Source organism: Thamnophis elegans, chromosome 9 (genome assembly GCF_009769535.1).
Source record: "Thamnophis elegans isolate rThaEle1 chromosome 9, rThaEle1.pri, whole genome shotgun sequence".
NCBI classification, from domain to species: domain Eukaryota; kingdom Metazoa; phylum Chordata; class Lepidosauria; order Squamata; family Colubridae; genus Thamnophis; species Thamnophis elegans.
The window spans coordinates 18,157,159-18,177,798 of NC_045549.1; the positions used below are offsets into that span (position 1 = coordinate 18,157,159).

The 20,640-nt window shown below is 40.0% G+C and overlaps 1 protein-coding gene across 1 annotated transcript in view; it reads left to right on the top strand.

The window, feature by feature from the left end:
- Nucleotides 1–1,490: 1,490 nt before the first annotated feature.
- Nucleotides 1,491–20,640, top strand: part of PDLIM5 (PDZ and LIM domain 5) — a 150,145-nt gene continuing 130,995 nt past the window's right edge. The window contains exons 1-2 of the mRNA XM_032224129.1: nt 1,491–1,754; nt 8,056–8,190. Coding sequence (XP_032080020.1) covers nt 8,095–8,190 — 96 coding nt within the window. The 5' untranslated portion in view covers nt 1,491–1,754; nt 8,056–8,094. The remainder of the gene's footprint in view (nt 1,755–8,055; nt 8,191–20,640) is intronic.

Genomic DNA, 20,640 nt, shown 5'->3' on the forward strand with positions numbered 1-20,640 from the left:
TCTACTGCTATAACCCAAAGGAATGCTGCACTTGAGAAAATCCATACTACCACTAGATGGCAGCAAAGATGGCAATAGTCCAGAATAACAATGACATGCAGGGACAAGAGATGATGGATAGATAATTGTTGTTGTTGTAATTTGCCTTTCCTTTTCTCTCTCTTTCCTTTAAAGCATAGAATTAAAGTACTGAAGTGGGCTAAGATGATTTTTCTTTTTTGTTGTTGTTCTGATTTGTTTTTCCTTTTCTCTCTCTCTTTTCTTAGATGGGTGACATGATTAGAAATTAAGACAGAATAGAAAGAAAAAGCCTTTTAATAAAGTGTGACAGGACAAAAGCTAGAATAAGTGATAGAAATAAGAGAAGGGGGAATATTGGTGTATATGTTTTTATATAATAAAATCAAAGTATTAAGAGAAAACATGGAATAATTTAATAACGATAGATTGCAACCTACCGTATCTTTCAGACAATAAGACCCATTGGAGTATAAGACACATCAAGATTTTGAAGAGGTAATTTTTTTTAAAGGGTTTTGCCCTCCCGGGCCCCCAGGAGCACTCTGCAGGCCCCCAAACCCTCTGCATGCCCCCTTTTTTGAGAAAAACAGGACATGCAGAGAGTTTGAGAAGCTTGCAAAGTGCTCCTGTGGGCTGGGGAGGGTAAAAAGGAGCCAAAAACAGACCTGCAGATTGCTCCTGGGGGCTTATGAGGGTAAAAAGTGCCCCGTTTTTTTGTGAAAAACAGGCCCATTTTTCGCTCGTTTTTGCCCTCCCTAGACTTAGCAGGCCTCGTCTGTTGTCCATTTTTGCAGAAAAAACGGGATGCGCAGGGCGGGGTTTCAAGAGACCAAAAATGCTGTATTCAGTGTGTAAGACACACCTAGATCTTCACCCTCTTTTTTGGGGAGCGGGGAAGGTGTGTTATACTCTGAAAAATAGAGATAATATAAACGTGTATTATTATTAGAAAAACATACGTTGATTGCATGTAATAATGATTAACTCGTATTAGAATATACGACACCCAGGTGCCGCACTGTTCACGCATTGATTCAATATATTTGTAAAAAATTTAAAAAAAAAACTTGGGGGAAGAAAAAGCACTGACACGCAGGTTTCCCCTCTTGCACGTGTGCACGCAAACACGCATCTACCCAGCTCTCTTTTCCATCTACCTAGCGCTCTTTTCCACCGATGGCGCACGCTTTTCGTGCGCATGTGGAATAAAAAAACAATTTCGAAATTTGTTTGGCGAGGCGGGCGGAGTTCGCAAACTCTGCTGAAGGTGGAAACGTCAGCCTGTTAAACTTGGTTTTAACGCCCTTCGTTCAACGTGGGCACTTGAGTTAGGCAGGTTTTCCACCGAACCGTCTTCACTTTTATTCCTTCGTCCTCGTTCAGCCTGCAATTCAGGTCTGGAGGGGAGAGGGGGGGGGGGGGGCTCCATTGCGGTTCTCAGCCAAAGCTGCGGGCGGGCGAGGCTCCGACAAGAGCGAGGCGCGCACGCCAGAGCCGGAAGGTAGCCCGCGGCTGCCCCCTCCTCTCCTCCCTCTCGCTCACGGCTGGAACCAACCTCGCCGGCCCTTCCAGAGCCGGAGCGGGGAGGAGCGAAGAAAAAGGGGCGGAAGTCCAAACAAGAGCTCGGGCCGACAAGGGCTTCGCCTCGGACTTTTCCTTCTTGCGCGCACAACGCCGCTTTGGTGGGAAACCGCTCGCCGTTCTTGCGCGCTTCTCCAGCCTCCGCCTCGGAAGTGAGTCGCGCGGACGGAGCTTTGGGGCTGAGGAGAGAGGCAGGGACGGAGGGAGTGGGGGAGAGGAACCGCCGCCCCTCTCACCCCGAGGCAGTGGGGAAAGCTTTCCCGAAATGAGGTGGTGGTGGTCCGCGGGAAATAAAAAGGGCGCGCGCGGGGGGGGGGGGACGACGACACGAAAGAGGCTTTAGCGCGCCTTAGAGGAGCAGCGCGTCCGCGCGGTGGAACCGGGCGCTTCCGCGGCACCTTGCAGACTGGGTGGGTGGAGGCGTTGGTTGCTTTTCCCGAGGCGCCGGCTAAAGTTTGCACGGGGGGTTTGGGGACGGGAAGGGAAACGGGGAGCTGCTGCTACTACCACCCGAGCGCCCTGGGAAGAACCAGACTAAGCTGAGAGAGAGAGAGAATCTTTTCACCGCCCTAACCCGGTGGAGTCCCTTCGTAGTTCCGTCGCAAAAACGTCTCCCCCCCCCCCTTTTTTTTTTGAGCCGGCCCTTCCCATGGCGCTGCTTTTTAACAGGACGGGCCTTTTAAAGGCTGCTGTAAGGTGTCGCTTCTTCCATTCCCGACCCTTCCCCACCCCCATTTTTTAAAAATCTAAGAGTTGAAAAGAGGCAACAAGTGCCCCGTTGAATATGTATTGATGTTATTTTTTTTATTTATTTGTCATCATGGACAACATGTACTAATTAATCCCAAGCAATATTAATACCTGTTACTTCTGTACAAGGGTAACAGGTATTAGTACGTTTTGGGATTAATTCGTATTAATATTTGCTTGGGACCCCGAGATTAGTTGTTTGCTCAGTTTGCAGCTTTTCTGCTTTTCTCCTGCCCCCCCCCACACTTTTCTCTCTCACCATCTCTTTTCCCCCTTCCCTCTCCCCCTTCCCTCCTTCCCACTGTTGGGGGCTTTCCACACCTTCTTTCCTGCCTCCCTCCCCAGCCCCCAACCCATTTCATCACAGCAAGGCTTTTTCCTTAAGTGCCCCTACTGCCTGCCTGTTGGTAAATCAGTAACTCGGGGATATGTTAAAAAACAGTGAAAATAAAAGAAAATCAGCAGGGCCATTTTTTTTCTTTTTCATAGTAGGGCAATGAAGTAAAGTAGACGTGTTAGAAATTTGTTTTATTTGCTCTCTGTGCTCCTGATTATTTCTTTTCTTTTGGCAGCTGTGACATAATCTAGACCCATTCCATATATGTGTGTTTCCTCCCCAACTTTGTAGCTACTTGATATATTGTCCTTCAATGTAAGGCACCAATTGGTAACATTTCTTGAGATGTCTGCTAACCAAGATTTAAGGGAGCCCTGGGGTTTTATCTGTTAGATAAATTTTGCATATGTTGTATGTGCATTTTTGCATATGTTATATGTGCACTTTTGCATATGTTATATGTGCATAGTTGCACATGTTTGAAGCTACTAATTTCTTCCATTGCTCTTGTTACCGGAAAATGAAAATTTCTTAAAAAGATACACAGACAAGCTTTTCAAGCACTTTTGCTATTTTTTAGTAAATTTCTGAGGAGTATTTTTTAGTAATACTTTCAGGTGCTATATTAAGTATGAGCTTGTGAGTGGAATAAGAAAGAAGCATTTGGAAGCTATCACAGTGTCATGGAATGGATAGGATTATGGGTTTAAGAACCATTGGTAAATATTTCATATTTGCTTAGTTCCAGTCTCCCCCCCCCCCCAAGACCTGCATGCTAAACAATATCAAAATGATATTTAAGGCTAGAAGAAAAATATTCCACTTTGCAAGAAACTTTTTAAAGTGTTTCATTGATGCCAAGTAACTATTGCCCTGAGATAGACTATTTATAATATTCTCCTGTGCGCTGCTTGGGGAATCCAGTAGCCTAGAGACTGAGTTACGTAATTGTTGACCACGCTTCCTCTGACTGGATAGTTCAGTTTTTTAACTCAGTCCAGCCTAAAGAACAATTTGCTCTAGGACTATTAGACAAATTATCTCATTCTTCAGGATTCCTCATGCCTTAATTGATTACGGGTTAAAGCAATGAAGCGCGATTCTGATGATTGTAAAATAGCTCAGTCACATGACTGACATGATTTTATAATTTTTCCCCAAGCGGTTGTTAAGTGAACCCAATGGTTGTAAGTCTGAACACCCTGGTTGTTAAGTGAAACCATTGCTCACTATGGCATGGTTTTGCCAACAACTGGAAATAAGTGCCAGTTTTTGGCAAAACCATTGTAAAATATCACAATTGCAGGATGCTGCAAACTACTATATATATGGTTGTGTTGCCAGCATAGCATAGCACAGCACAGAACACAGAACAGAACACTTTATTGGCAAAGCGTGATTCGATACACAAGGAATTTGTCTTTGGTGCATCTGAGGTGTCATGTGACTCTGGGGGACATGGCTGTCAGAATTTTGGATCTGGGTCATAAGTCCCTTTTTCAGGTAGGTTATAACTTTGGTTCCTAAATGACTGATTATAAGTCAAGGACCACCTGTATTTATTAAATGAAATGTGAGATAAAAACAAAGAGTATTACTTGTAGAATTTTTTCCAACTCCTTCATAATAGCTATGCTGGGGTCACATGACCACAAAGGGTCTTAGAATGGGGGCGCCCACAACTTCCAGAGATATGTGGAGGGTTCAGTTGTTTTTTTCTCCGGTGCCTAGTCAAATCTGACCCATTTTCAAGCTTAGTCTTTTGCTGGCTTCTTTCCTCACAACAGATTTGGTCCGTATTTTATTCACTTTTCAAGAATTATCCTGCCTAATGTATAGACAGAACATGAGCCCCTTTCCATAATTTCTTTTTAACATTATGGTAATTTGGAAAAAACAAAAACAAGATAGGATAAACATGGAGACCATTCCTTCCTGGAATTTCTTACAACCCCTTTGCTAGGAATGGATATAAAAGCTCCTGCATTTTATTTGTTGTCATGAAATAACAGGTACCATATTTTTTGGAGGATAAGATGCACCGGAGTATAAGACGCAACAAGGTTTTGAAGAAGAAAATTTTTTAAAAAAGTTTGTGCACTCTGCAAACCTGTTTTTGCGAAAACCTTTTTTTTTCCAAAAAAGGTCATGAATAGCCCTTAGGAGGTTTATTGAGTGCTCCTGGGGGGGGGGGGATGAGCAAAAAATGGCCCGTTCTTCATGAAAATGGGCCCGTTTTTTTGTCAAAAAAGCAGAATGGATAGCCTTTAGGAAGCTTATAGAGTGCTGCTGGGGGCTGGGGGGGGCAAAAATGGGCCATTTTTCACTCATTTCTGCCCTCCCCAACCCCCAGGAGCTCTCTGAAAGCCTTCTAAAACCTATGTACGGCTATTTTGGTGAAGGGATGGAGCTTCAGGAGGCAAAAAATGCTGTATTCAGTGTATAAGACGCACCCAGATTTTCAGCCTCTTTTTTGAGGGAAAAAGGTGCGTCTTATTCTCCGAAAAATACGGTACATTTGCATAGGTACATTTGGAAGCATCAGACAGGCTGTATATTGTCCATGGTGGGACATAACTATAGAAGGGAAACTACAAGTGGGGTAGTATGGATGGGTTGCTTAGAATGGAACAGTTGGCAACAATTGGAGGGGCTGCCCAACTGAATCTCTGCTAGTTATGCACTGGGAAAAGTATATTGTGAAAGGTTTTCCTTCACGGCCCCTGCAATGTTATTTGGCCTATTTTTGAACTCCAGCTTTCTTTTGCTGGCACTTCTCTCTACACTAAATTTAGGCCCTTTAGTTTTTGGACAGTTATTCTGTGATAGCTAGACAGATATAAACCGACCTCTTCTAATTTATTTCCAACATTCTGTTGGGCTGGAAAGACTAAAAAGCTTATTTGGCATAACTGCTTATTCTTTAAGTCTGCATTCAGAGCCTTCAGCTAAGTTATAGTGTGTTTTGATCGTAAATCATATTTTGTGGCTTAGTGCAAGGAAGAAACCCAGTCCTTCTCCATCACCAGAAGATGAACCAATGGGAAAGAGTTAACTACTACCTCTTCCTGATAGAGAGTAGAACTTTTCTGCTTTCCAAAACAAAATTCTGCTTTCTAGAGCAAATGGATGGAAAGGAGATTCAGGGAACTAGCGATCGGATTACTATGACACATGCCATCTGTAATTGTGATGTGCTCAGACTGAGTTTCAGTGAAGAAAAGGCCAAATTACACCCTATTGAAATCAATACTTGGAAATGAAAAAGAGAGATTTCCTTATAGAAGGAGGAAGAAGTCTTAAGCACCTCCTCTTAGCAGGCAAAGGTGGAATTAACACTTTCCTATCGGCTTCCTTTTTCAATGACCAATATAGTTTAGGTCACAGTCCTGACATACCCCTCAAGCCATGTTATATAATATATGTCGGTGTATGGTTAATTATATTTATTTATTTTATCATGGTGTATATTGGACGTGGTGACCCTTTGAGAGCTGTCGGCAATGAAATTTCATTTTAATGTATGACGATCAGTGTACATTTAAAGTGACAATAAAGTTATTGTAAGTCTTCTATGGATGGGCTGAAATCAACTTACCTTCGCTACCGGTTTGCAAATGTGAGTGCATGCGCACTTGCTTCGCTGGCATGCGCCACCTACCATCTGTGCATGCGCAGCGCATCAAAAACTGGACGAGATGACGCCTGGGTGGGTGGGCGGAGCCTCCCACTGCCACCGCTACCGGTTCTCCCGAACCAGATAGAATCTGCTGAATTGAACCACTGCTTCTATGGATAAATAAGCCATGACTTAACCTTATTAAGGATAGACCTCCATGCCACAATGGAAGCTAACTTGAAATTGCTGGAGTTCTCGTCCTTCATAACTTCAGAGCTGCAGAGAGAGAACAAATGATATCTAGAAAATGTCTGCTTGGTTTTCAGCCTACTCTATTTCAAGCAAACCTCAAGTGTTTTCATAATGCATCCACGTAAAGCATTTCCACTTTGTAAGAGAATTAAATACTTTTCCTAGAGGTAGAGTCATGGATAGGGTTAAATTTAAATTGTGGATATTGTTTAGAGACCCTATTTAATCTAGAGTCTCTAAACAATACCCATGACTTCAATTTATTCTGCATTTTACTCCTGAAATCTATTTTCAGAATAACTTTGCTCAAGGAGGAGAAGAATGAAAAATAAAAAGATGGATGGTAATATATTGATGAAATTACATGTTTTTACAATTTGAGATGCAAACATGTTTGTAGATTTTTTATATCCCCAATTTTCTGCTGATAATGACAATATAATAATATAGTGTCATATAGTAATGCAACATTGGCACATTTGTGTGCATATGTTGGAAGGAAGGGGCAATTCAAAACCTGCAGAGGGATCTTCCGAAACTTCATATGAGTTGAAAGCTGAGAACTGCTAGTTCTGAAGAAGACATTATTCATTATTTCAGTGGCTATCGTGTTCTTGTTTGCATGAAGACTGTAAAAAAGGAATCTCTTCTCAAAAACTAGCTCAAGGTTAAAAATGCCCATTTTTCTTCTGAAACATGGTGGAAAACAAGGGATCAGTCATTCTGCATCTGAGTAGTTTGCATAGACAGGAAGAGAGAGTGATCTCTAGAAGAAAGAAAATAGACTGGTTTGAATTATACTTTCTGCTAAGTTGACATTTGTGCTTTCTTTAGTTCAGGCTAGCCTGATGTGTGAATCCAGTCATTATGGCTTATTCAACAAATAATTAAAACACATCCCCCTTTTCTCCCTGTGGAATGTTCAAGATTCCTGAAAGGACATATATAAAAGCTGATTATGGGTTGTCCAGTATACATTTTGAGGGAAGCTTCCTGGTTTCTGTGATTGTCCTAGATCAGGGGTGTCAAACTCTATAATCATTGAGACATACACTAGGTTGTGTTTGACCTCGGAGACCGGGGTGGGCATGGCCAGCTTGCTGTTACTCATGTCGGGGACCGCTTGTGGCCTGAGCGCTCTGCGAGAGAGAATTGACTCCTGAGCTCCGTTTTTGGAGCAACCCTCTGCCAGTGAAAACGGAGCTCGGGAGGGCCGTGTGCAGCCCTCGTGAGCTCTCTTTTTGCTGGTAGAGGCACAGCCGGCTGGTCTTTTGCTGTTTCCAGGACAGTCCCGCAGGCCGGATCTAAGCGCCCTGCAGGCCAGATCCGGCCCACAGGTCTTGAGTTTGACACCCCTGTCCTAAATTGTATATGTCTTGTATTAAGTGGGTTAGCAATGTAGTTAGTGCAGTGTATGAACCCAGCATCTGAATTAATTATTTTGGATGTTTGGGTTGTGTTTTTAGCATTCACAATCTTCAAATGTCTCTTACAGATTGTTCCCCTGGGAATTACAGCGTAACTGCAGAAGACCATGAATAACTACAGTGTTTCACTGGTGGGTCCAGCTCCTTGGGGGTTCAGACTCCAAGGTGGGAAGGACTTCAACATGCCTCTCACTATCTCTCGGGTAAGTATGTTTAAAAAGCCTTTTAAGTATCACCTGGTATATCATATAGAGGTAGTCCTTGAGTTATATCAGTGGTGAGATTCAATTTTTTTTACTACCGGTTCTGTGGGCGTGGCTTGGTGTGTGTGGCAGGGGAAGAATACTATAAAATCTCCATTCCCTCCCCACTCCAGTTAGTGCAAAATCCCCATTCCTTCCTATCAGCTGGGATTCGGGGGGCAGAGAATAGATGGGGGTGGGGCCAGTCAGAGGTGGTATTTACTGGTTCTCCAAACTATGCAAAATTTCCGCTACCGGTTCTCCAGAACTGGTCAGAACCTGATGAATACCACCTCTGACTTAGATCTACAATTGAGCCCCACATTTCTGTAGCTAAACAGGAAAGTTGTTCCGTGAATTTTGCCCCATTTTACGATCTTTCTTGCCACAGTTGTTAAGTGAATCACTGCAGATGTTAAGTTAGTAATAGGGTTGTTAAGTGAATCTGGCTTCCCCACTGACGTTGCTTGTCAGAAGGTCGCAACAGGTGATTGCATGATCACGGGACACTGAAACAGTCATAAATATGAGTCACTTGCCACGCATATGAAGTTGGATCACAAGACCACTGGGAATGCTGCGATGGCGTAAGTTGAAAATGGTCATAAGTCACTTTTGTTAGTGCCGTTGTAACTTCAAACTTCGGTCACTAAATGAACTGTTGTAAGTCGACTACCTAGAAAACTTTGGCAAATAAAGTACCCTGTTTCCCCGAAAATAAGATCTCCCCAGATTATAAACCCAATCAGGCTTTTTAGCATGTGTGCTAAAGTCCTCCCTCCCTGAAAATATTGCAACACAGCATCAGCCATGAGGTGACCATGCTCGCCGCCTCCTGTACCTCAAAAATAATAAGACTTCCCCAAAAATAAGGCCAAGCGCTTATTTCAGGGGTCAAAAGAAAATAAGACCCTGCCTTATTTTCAGAGAAACATGGTATTTTAATATCAATATTTTTGTTGGTTGCTATGATGCCTCCTATGAGGTATGCAGTTTTGGGATTTAGCTGAACTTTAAGAGAAGTAATGACTTACTGGATATGTCAGGAGTGGACGCTTAAGTAATTTTTCTTGCTTAAAATTTTATTTCAAGGACATGCTCGTTTCCACTGAGAGGAAATGGGCTTGGTTCATACTCTGGGTTAAGACCTGTGAGACTTGCCTAGTTTTGGTTTGAAGTTAATCCAACTATTAATGGTAAACTGAGGTCTGAGGCCTAGTGACAACTAGTGTGATTAATTCCATTAAATGTCTAAAACACAACATGGATTTGTTGGATTTACACATCCAGACACAGACTTTGTTAAAGTAAGAGTGTGTGTGTGTGTGTGTGTGTGTGTGTGTGTGCGTGCAGATGCACACCCGCTCTTCGAGCTTGGTTGTGTTCTTGCAGATGTTTCATTACCGAAACTAAATACAGGTAGCCCTCAATTTATGAGCACAATTGAGCCCAAAATTTCTGTTGTTAAGTGAGACATTTGATAAACAAGTCTTGCCCCATTTTATAACCTTTCCTGCCATAGTTGTTAAGTGAATCATTGCAGTTGATAAGTTAGTAAGCCAGTTGTTAAGTGAATCTGGCTTCCCCATTGACTTTGCTTGTCAGAAAAAGGGACTACATGATTTCGGGACATGTCATAAGCATCTGGATTTTGATCATGTGATCAGGGAGATGCTTGCAAAGGTCTTAATTGTGAAAAACGGTCATAAGTCACATTTTTCAGTGACGTCGTAACTTTGAATGGTCACTCAATGAACTTTTGTACCTCAAGGTGATAGTATCATTGCTAGATGATGCACTAGCGCTGATGATGTTACCTAGTTTTGCAGAAATGTCTGCAAGAAAATATTCAAATTCTGTCATCAATATCCAAATTCCGGCATCAAGGACTCCTCTTTCAGCCCTGAGCTACAAATATTCTGCTTTATCAATGCACATGTGTTTGGGGGAGAGCTGCTTTCACTGAACATCCTATATCTGTCAAGGAGGTGGTTGGAGATTGACTGCTGAGGGAAGAAAACTGTGACCTAATTTGGGCTGGGCCGATCACTAACTAGGGAAAATCCTACATTGCTTGAGAGAGACAGAAATGTGGCTATGGTTTGGGAAAGGGCAACTCTGTGCCGCCTTTAGCCAGAAAGCGTTTCCTGTTGCTATTTCAAGCTACCGCATTACTTTTTGCAAAGCCTGACGCTTTCAATAAAAAGGAAGCTTAAGTTACTATGTCTATAAAAGGGCCCTTATTGTGTGTGATGATAGTCCAACCGCAGAGGAAAGCATCCTGACCTTCTGAGAGCAAGCAGGTGGCTATCACAGACAAAGGAAATATGAAAGAAATGCAAAACGAAAATGTCACCGTTTAAAAAAAAATTTTTTTTCAGGGAGTCAGTGCTTTCAAAGAAACTTCACTGAGATATTTAAATTCGTCTTAGATTGCCTAGTTTTTTGTACTTTGTAAATACTCACTTTAGAATAAAAGATGCTATTTTGCTCCCTCGTTATCTAGTTAAAGAAGAAATTTATGACTTCATTGTTTGATTTAAGGAAATATAGCTAACTAGCAACAGATTGAACAAATCTATTGAAATGCACTCCCTATTATTTTGTAGCTTTTTTCAAAATTTTACAAAAACCCCCACAATTCAGAATACGATGTGTATCATGATAAAGTTGCTAGATCACCAAGAAGGGAATCTAGAACCTAAAAGTTTTAAATAGTTTCAAATATCATATATATTATCAGTACTATATGTTATCAATGAGTATCCATAACTATTTTGTGGATATGCTGAATAAGTAAATTTGGGGAGTTCACACTTTTTGTCTGTTATGAATAGATCTGGAAAACAGATGAAGTATATTATGTTAGTACCAAGCATAATGTTTGGAATTCATTCTGTTTCTGAACATATTTAGAATGATATTATTATAATATTTTTTGTTCTTTTTGTCCAAAATGGTTTATTGCTTTAAGAATATACAGTGATTAATGCTTGAATCACTAAACATTGATTGTATATCTCTGTGTTATTGTATCTCTTTTTCTATATCTACCTACCTACCTTCTATCTATATGATATTTGTATCTCTATATTTCTATTCCTATATCTATTTATCTCTCTACCAATCTATCCATCCGTCTTATCTATTCATCCATCCATCAGTCCATCCATCCATTCTTTAGCTATCATCTATCATCCATCCATCCATTCATCATCTATCCATGCTGTCTGTCTATCTGCCTGTGTCTTTCTTTCTTTCTTTCTTTCTTTCTCTCTCTCTCTCTCTCTCTCTCTCTCTCTCTCTCTCTCTCTCTGTCTTTGTTTGTTTGTTTCTTTGTTTTATACATTCACTCTATATAAATAGGAGCAAATCCCACCCACACTTGCACTGATGAAGTTATCTGGTTGGTTAATAATGGAAGATGCTATATTGTCCTCTTCTTGTCAGCAAAAGAAGAAACATACGAGTTTGTTGTTTTATTTAAGGAAATATAGCTAACCAGCAACTGATTAAACAAATCTATTGAAATGCATTCACAATTGCATTGACAATTTTGAATGCAACCAACCAATCAACCTCAGAGTGCCAAGGACTCCACAGTTGAATCCCGAGCTACAGATACTCCATTCTGAGGTTTGGGGCACTCATGCAGGAAGCTGTGATCACTTATAATATATTCTCACGATAGAGAAGAGAATGTGTGTTTCTAACAACTTTAATAGCAGTAGCATTTAGACTTATATACTGCATCACAATGCTTTACAGCCCTCTTAAGAGGTTTACAAAGTCAGCATATGCCTTAATACTCTTCAAAACAGTTGGACTGTTATTTGTGTTTCAAAACACTGTTCTCAGAGCCTACTTACTCTTAGGCTCTGAGAACATGGGGCATCCTTTGGAGGATCAAAAGGATACATTCCAACTGGCTGATCTGAGGGAGAAAAAGCTAAATAGGATCAGAAAGTGTGGTTCTACATCGCCAGGAAATCCCAGGGCTGTAGGCTTGTCTGGGAAGCTGACCAAACTATATCCTAAATATGTAAACAGTGTGTATAACTGTCCCGCTCACCACTCTTGATTAAAGTTAACATTTAGTGTTCCTGGGCACTTCTGTTTAGTCTAGAAATAATGTACTTCATTCTGGTATGCCAGCCAATTGATTCTTTGATAGTAGAAGGGAACTAGGTTGTGCTTCAGCTATATCAGAACAGAGTGTTCTGCATAGCACCTTCCCCTTCCTAATACAATCAGAAGTGCTGGTAATTAAATGTTGATAGAAATGCAAGACCAAAGAAAAAGGACTGTTTATGTTCTCCCGCAGTTTGTTGTGACCTTCTGAGGTTTGGGGCACTCATGCTTGAAGTCGATTCTAGTGTGTGAATGCTAGTTATTTTTATGGCCTTTGTTGGGAGTTAGCATCAAAACACTGGTTCAAGCAGTTACGTTTAAAAACAACAGTAAATTGAAATTAGTTTCTGCTACTCATGAAAGCATCTGCCATCCTTAACTAAACTTCTAAATCTCAAATTCTATCACTAAAATATACCAATTGCTTTAGGGTTGAGGTTTAGTAGAATATAGTAGTGACTTGTTTGAAATAGAAAGCATGATCTTAACTTTGGTACTTGGGATTTGCATGAATGGCTGATCCAGTGGATTTGATGTATGTTAATTGTACATTCATGAAAACGCAGAGCTGTTGTAGAAAATTAGCACACATCTCTCTCCTAGAAGAATGAAATATTTTGAGGAATATTTTAAAAAGGCAGGATAAAATATTTCCCCTAAAAGAGAAATAAAAATAATCTTAAGGGAGACAGAAACTCAGAGCTTTAGCTCCCTGCCCCCAGCAGATATTTTATGCCCATTAAAAAAGACTGGGCCAGGCTATCTACAAAACGAAAGACCTTCAGCTCCAGGGTGAAGGGATTAAGACATGATCCTTCAGGACATAATAGGATTAATCCACTAAAACACAGAGCTTACTATGTTGCATAGTCTCCTAAGGACATTGCACCACCCTCAGAAACTTCAACCAAACTTCTCAGACAACCTGCAGCCAGCTATGATCCCTACATAGTCCAGTGGGATTCTGACAACAGCCAATAGAATACATGTTCTTGCATAGGAACAGGAAGCCCAAGTGCAAAGCTCAAGATAAGGTATAAAACCCCCTCACTCTCAACTCCATGTGGTCAGCTGCACCAGAATTTATGTGGTTCTGCTTCATCATTAAACCATCTTTCCAATCAGACTCCATGTTTACAATGCCTTTCTTACGGTTTAGAACTGAACCAGATGGATATTTCTACCAACAAATTATTATGAAATTCTTTACCTCCATTCTTCTTCCAGCAAGTTTTCCTAATGTGCTTTGTGGTACAAGGAAAAGATGGGCTCATTGGATGAAAAAGTCAGATGTACATCTAGAAGACCAATAAAATAAGGTTTAGAATAGGCAAGATTGCTGCATCCAGTAGTAAAGCTTTGTAGAAGCATACACACAAGGTGCATACAGAAGAAAAGGGAATTGGATATAATATAACTGCGATATGCGTTGTCATATTAACATAACTAAATGTCCACAATTGATCAAGTCTTTTTAACCAACCTTCCTTACATCTTTCAGATATGGAGGCTTTCATTTCCCAGGATACTGAGCCAGTAGCTCAAAGTTAGACCAATGCGGTCTAGTGGTTAAGGAACGAGGCTAGAAAGCAAAGAGATTCTGAATTCAAGTTCCACTTTAGTCATGAAAGCCAGCTGGGTGACTTTGGGCCAGTCATTCTCTCTCATCCCAGATTTTTAAATATATATTTAGGATATAAAGATAGGTGTGTTAAAAGATCTATAACTAGGTTAGGTCCTTTGGAAAGAGCTGGACATTAAAAAAGAATTAGCTTTGGAAAATAATTGCTACTTGTTTTATTAACTTTCTTTTTGACATTTTAAAATAACTTAGTAATAATTATATCCCAGTAAGGATTGTTCTTGGAAATGAATGGAAGATTTTTTTTTTTAAAGAACCATTATTAATATCAAATAAGTGGGCTCCCTGGTTTTTCTTAATGTGTCGAAGAGTAGCTACGTTCATTCTGACGCTTACTTTTTAATGGACAACAGTTGTTTTCTGTTTTTCTCACACTTCGTTGTTTGGAAGAAGGTAATGTGCAGCTGAAGTTTTTTTCCCCCCTCAGTCACAGCAGGTGACGTCAACCAACCTTCCAAAAGCTAAGCAGGACTGTAAATTGTAACTGCTGGGGATGGGAAACCATCAGGAATCCCCACTGCTGTGTAGGATTGTCTTGGATGCTAAAAACTGTTTCTTCCCTACTGTTGCCAAGAGCTGCTTGCCTGGATACCATAAACTTGCTTTTAGGGCAGCTTTCTGCAGCTCCTCTGGGTTGGATCTGTATGCAGTCTTGATAGAAGCGCTGCAAAAAAATTACACACACACACAAACACACACACGGAGAGACAGACAGACAGACAGACAGACTTCAAACTGTATGCAGTTGGGGATTAGAACAGTGAAATTCATGTGCTTTCTTTTGGATCCATCATGAATGTAGCACAAGAAGTCACTTTTATTTGCGTCTGTTTGCAATTCTTCCAAAATAAGAACATCTTAAAGTGGCTTAGCAAAAAGCTAGCTGCAAAAAAAGTATCCCTTCGAATTCATTGAGTTTAAGGGCAGCAAAGAAGAGTAAGGCATTGGTTTTCTTCTCTTCCTTTTGCCCTCAGGGACTGACTCAGTCAGTGTCCCTACTGTTTGAAGCAGCTATTTTTAGTTATCCTTTGTGCCCCCCCCCCCCGCCTTTATTCATTTGCTGATTGTTATCTTTAAGGGCATTGTGAGAAGTGATATGGTGCTGAAAAGTTTGTTTGTTTGTCTTGGTGGACAGCCAGGATACATACGAGTTTCTAACTTCTTTTAGTAGGAAAAAAAAGTGATCCCACTATCCATAAAAGGAAATGCATGATAAAAGCTTAAAATAGGAAGAATACTGGTATTTCCTTCACCAAATGAAATGCTTTTCATAGTTGGCTTATGAACCCTGGGAATGTAATATGGGAGACCACTGTCAACTTAGCCCTTAAATGCATGTCTGCAATAACTTGCAAATTGTACACTGTGTTTTGGTGTCTGAAAAATTTTGTTCTGAAGACTGGTCTATATTGATTTATTGAATGTATTTGCATTACTCTAAGTTACTTAATAGAAATGAGGAGCCACCCAAGCTAACTGGATCCTGCATTTTGTAAAAGTAGATTCTCGTTTGTCTTCTCTGTAATATTTTGGTGTATCTATTGTGTGTTTCTTGACCTTTTCATGCAACAGATTAAAATAAAAGGGTTAAAAAAAGTGTCAAATTCACACAAATCTTTCCTTCCCACTTCAATAAAGAGAAGTCTGACTTAGACATGCTAAGGCAGGGGTGTCAAACTCACCGTAGTCATGTGATCTATTGCGACTTCCCCCCCTCACTAAAATGTGGGTGGGCGTGGTCAGTGCATGATTCATCCGGCCTGCGGGCTGCGAGTTTGATACCCTTGTCCTAAGGCTTCAGTCAGGACATTCATATTGAAGTTACATTTACCCTGTTTGCTGCAATAAACTAAGAATTTCCAACATTGTACTGGATTAGGAGCTGAGGTTTACTTAGCTCCTTGACTGCCACAACAGTTACTCAGAGAAGTATATTTGTTATTTCCTCAGTTCCTTTAGGTTGCATGGATACTGTTCTTGGTATTCTTATATCTTTAGTAGCAGTAGATCTGTATGTTATGTAAGTGCTGATGTCGACATGAACATTTTCATTTGAATAGATATATGCATACGATTGTAATTCATTCAAGAGAGAGTCTAAACCAGAGGTATCAAACTCAAGACCCGCGGGCCGGATCTGGCCTTTGGGGTACTTAAATCTCTCCTGCGGAGCTGCCTGAAAATAGCAAAGGACTGGCCCGATGCACACACACACACAGTGCCCCGTTTTCAGCCTGGATGGTCTCCTGCATCACTCTGCCAGCCAAAACAAGATTCGGGGAGGGGGGGCTGCGTGCAAGCCCCCCATGCCTCTTTTTATCTTGCAGGGGGCTGCAGGAGGCATCTGTCCTGTCTCTTCCCCGCCCCCTTGCTGATCTGCAGAGGAACTACAATGCTGACCCGGCCCTTGAAGAAATCCAGTTTGACCCTCCTTGGTCTAAGCCATAATGGCTTAAGGTGCATCATGTTTTGTTTAGATCAGGAGTCTCCAAAGTTTGCAGCTTTAAGACTTGTGGACTTCAACGCCCAGAGTTCCCCAGCCAACATGGTTAAAGTGCACAAATCTTAAAGTTGCCAACTTTTCAGACCCTGGGAAAAATGAACTTTATTGATTGGTACTCCCGAAGAAAATTCCACAGTGAACTTCTCAGCTAGATACTTTGTTGTACTCATAAATTTCTTCTATCTTGTTAAAAATTTCCTTTTCAAAAGATGTGTCAGTCTTTTGGGTGTATCTGCTATAGATAAAAAATTCTCTTTGGGCTATCATACTATAGAAGAGCATTTTTCAATTTGATGCTCTTAAGATATAGTTACATATCCCAGAATTCCTAATGGCCATTCCATTCGAAAATTCTGGGAATCACAACTCCAACACATAGCATTGCTATAGAAAGGCTATTCCATATGTTCCCTGAATGTGAATTGGTTCTGCGAGAGCGCTTGATGCCTATTACATAAGCTTCCATGTATGTTATGGTTAAGTGCTAAAGCAAACACTCTCAGGCAACCCAAATATCTTTAAAACATATGCTTTCTTGGCTTGTATAGGCTCTTTGTTCTCTCTCAGTTGCAGATGGGACTTAAGGGAATTAACCTTTCCCATTTTCTATCAACTATTTGACGGCACTTCTGTAATGTGCCCAAAATTCATTAACAAATCATATAAGTAGCGAACAGGAAATCTTTTGCTTTAGAAAAGTAGTAAGCTATATGGGGTTTTAAACAGTGTTGTGTGAATTGCTGCTGCCAAGCATATGGTGGCCAAATAACATTATGTTTTTGTTTTGTGTCGAAATTTTTGTTCGTTTGTTTGTCATGCTTCTTTATTGTATTATAGTTTAGTTGCAACAATGACTTATTTCTAGTACAAGGCAAGGTATTATTGCAAAGTACTAAAAGTAGTAACAATTAAAGATAACTTCTTTTTTTAAAAAAAATCACTTTTATCAATATATTTCCATCATAAAGTGCTTCTACAGAATTGAAAAGGCTGATAGATTAATAGAATTCTACAGTTGGGATGACTGAACACAGATGAAAATTCTTGAATAACTACTAAACAGAAAGTTGATCTGAAAATGCAAAAGGAAGCTTATGAAAATGGGAAAAGTAAACTCACGTATTTTCAGAAACAGAGACCGACAGAAACAGAAGATAATCTGTTTTTCTTATTTTGTTTATAGATATTTGCCCCCAAGAACATTCCATAATTTTTGATCCGAAATAACAAGATGCATTAAAGTTGTATAGCACTGTTTCTATCAAATTACTCAGTATATTATTACACATTCTGTTGAATGAGCAATGGAATAAAGTTAAAAGATTATTATCTCCACCTATCCTATCTATAAAAATTAACTTGTAGAATGGAGGTACAGTATAAAAGTGCGGTAAGGTAGCTTCTTTATGCCCTGTGACTGTAAGGAAAAGTTAAGAAAATGCCTCATTAACAACCAAATGTAATCTTCCCCCTGAAGGTGGCCTATTGTTTTTAGTAGACCAAGTGAGATGATCACTTGAGTACTTTATCTTGAGATCCTTTGGGCTAATGATGCTAATTTTGTGACCAAGTCTCAAGCAAGGCAGTGGCTTATTTTAATACTGTTGGATACAATTCCCTCCATCAATTCTTCTCATTTATGGTAGAGTGTTTCCTTTATGAGACCATCTATCATGCCATATGGTATGTCAGGTAATTTATACAATTTATTACATAAATCATGTAAATTGCTTTAAATAAGCCATGGCTTAATAGGTGCATGTATGTGTGAAACCAGTGATTGTTTCAGAAATTGCAAGGCACAATAATTAGTTGCATGTCACTTCATGCCATATGACAGCATCTCCTTAAATTGTATGTTGTTTCTGCCAGAAGTTATTTCTAATTTCTGCATTAAGGGTGAGCAACTTGAAATATTTGCATTGTCCTTTCACTTAACCTATTATTTGTTGATTGTATCAACTGTGGTAAAGAAAAAAAGTGTGTGATATAAAGTGGGATTGCGGGAATTATTTCCAGATTTGTCAATTTGGTGCAGATATCATGAATGACCTTGGAGTTACTTTTCTCTCCTCTGGTAAGTATCTGTTCCCAAGCCTCTTTAAGTGGCAGACTGGTATCTAACCAGAAAACATTGCCTTTTTTGGAATTTTGTGAAACTGTCAGCTGAATCTGAGAAAGAAACAGTGGCAGTTTGCATTTTTGTATTTGGGAAAAGGAAGAATGACTTTAAAGAAAAAAATAGCTATTATTTTTTCTTGAGAAAGCATTTCACATTTTGATTCTGTTGTAAAATGTGTGTGAAGGAAAATAAGATTTTTCTGGTTTCCTAGTTTAGCTTCTATATTGATGCAAAATTGTTGAGTGGTATTTGCTTAGTATAAGCAATTTAGTATTTTGTTTTAAGAGCCAAGGTGGCGCAGTGGTTAAATGCAGCACTGCAGGCTACTGCTAGATCAGCAGGTCAGTGGTTCAAATCTCACCGGCTCAGGGTTGACTCAGCCTTCCATCCTTCCGAGGTGGGTAAAATGAGGACCCAGATTGTTGGGGGCAATATGCTGACTCTCTGTAAACTGCTTAGAGAGGCCTGAAAGGCCTATGAAGCGGTATATAAGTCTACTGCTATTGCTATTGCTATTGCTATTGCTATTGTTTATTATTATTTTTATTTATATACTAGTTGATAACTTGGTGTTGCCTGGGTATTTATTTATGGGGGAAAAATGTCTGGACCAAACGTAATTTCTAATGTTGGATTTTCCCCCTTACTAGAGGGATCCACAGAGGTAAAATTCAGCAGGTTCTGACAGGTTCTGGAGAACTGGTAGCAAAAACTTTGAGTAGTTTGGAGAACAGGAAAATACCACATCTGGCTGGTCCCAGAGTGGGGTGGCAATGGAGATTTTGCAATTTCTTTCCCCTGCCACGCCCACCAAGTCATGCCCATAGTAGTAAAAAAAAATTGAATTTCACCACTGGGGAGCCCCCTTGTGGAGTACTCAGAAGCCGTTACCATGGCAACTCCACTGTACAGTAGAAGCCATTTTAGAGCAGTACAGTTGAATCCATTTTAAGGTACAACAGGCTTTATCTTACCAGAACCAACCCCCGCCCCCAAGTGTTAGTGGTGTCTTTGTTTCCAGAGGGCAAGTCATCTGTGTACCAAGTTTGGTTGAAATTGCTCGAGTTACACACACACACACACACACACTCATTTATATATATATTATTCCTTAGTATTATAATATTTTAGTATTAGGAGTATTACTATTAACTAATCTGCTCCTTGCTTACTTTGTGAAGATAGTATCAGACTTATTTAATATATTTTTATTCCTCATTTTAGATAACTGTTTTCTTATTTTCCTTATGACAAATAGGTCTGCAAGTCCTTCATATATATTTTTAATGTTAACAGTGTCCAGAAGCACTTGTGCAATTTACTTTTTCAATAGGTATCAGTGGCTGGATTCTGGTATCGCATTAAACCCCAAATGCTTTGTTTGATTGATTTCAACTTAGTGCTTATGTACACTACTAAGGTTTGTGGTCTTTGTCTGTTGTGCAAATCCCAAGTTTGTGCTTTGTTTCATTTAGCTTCTTCCATTGTGCTTCTTCCATTTAGCTAAAAATCAAACCATAACAATCTTTTTTGGGGGGCGGTTTTACTTTCTAAGGCAGTGGATATGCATGAGAAAAACAAACCAATTGCTATAAATTAATTAAGGTGAAAGATTTTCATTTTCTCAAGAGAGGCATAATAAATAAGGCTGAGTTTCTGCTTATTCACAGAGTTCACTTTCTCAGGGTTAGAGGGCAGAAGGAATTAAATGGAAAAATTGTGTGGAGGGAAGGTGTCTATCTTCTCGATCTAAGCAATCAGATTTCTTTTGCATCCGATAAAGCTTCAATGGCAATAATTTTTGCTCCTGCAATTAGACACACAATTTTTGTTATTTTTCAGATAACTCTGGTCAGGGTTCAACTTTTGTGTTTGGGTGTTGGAAATATCTTCTGTAGTGTAGCCCAAAAGATACACTCAGTAAGTTTCTGAGTCAAATTTTAAGGTGTTTCATTCCTTTCAGATTTCAGGACTGTCTTTTTGAAGGAAGAATCTGCCTGTCCTCTATGGTTT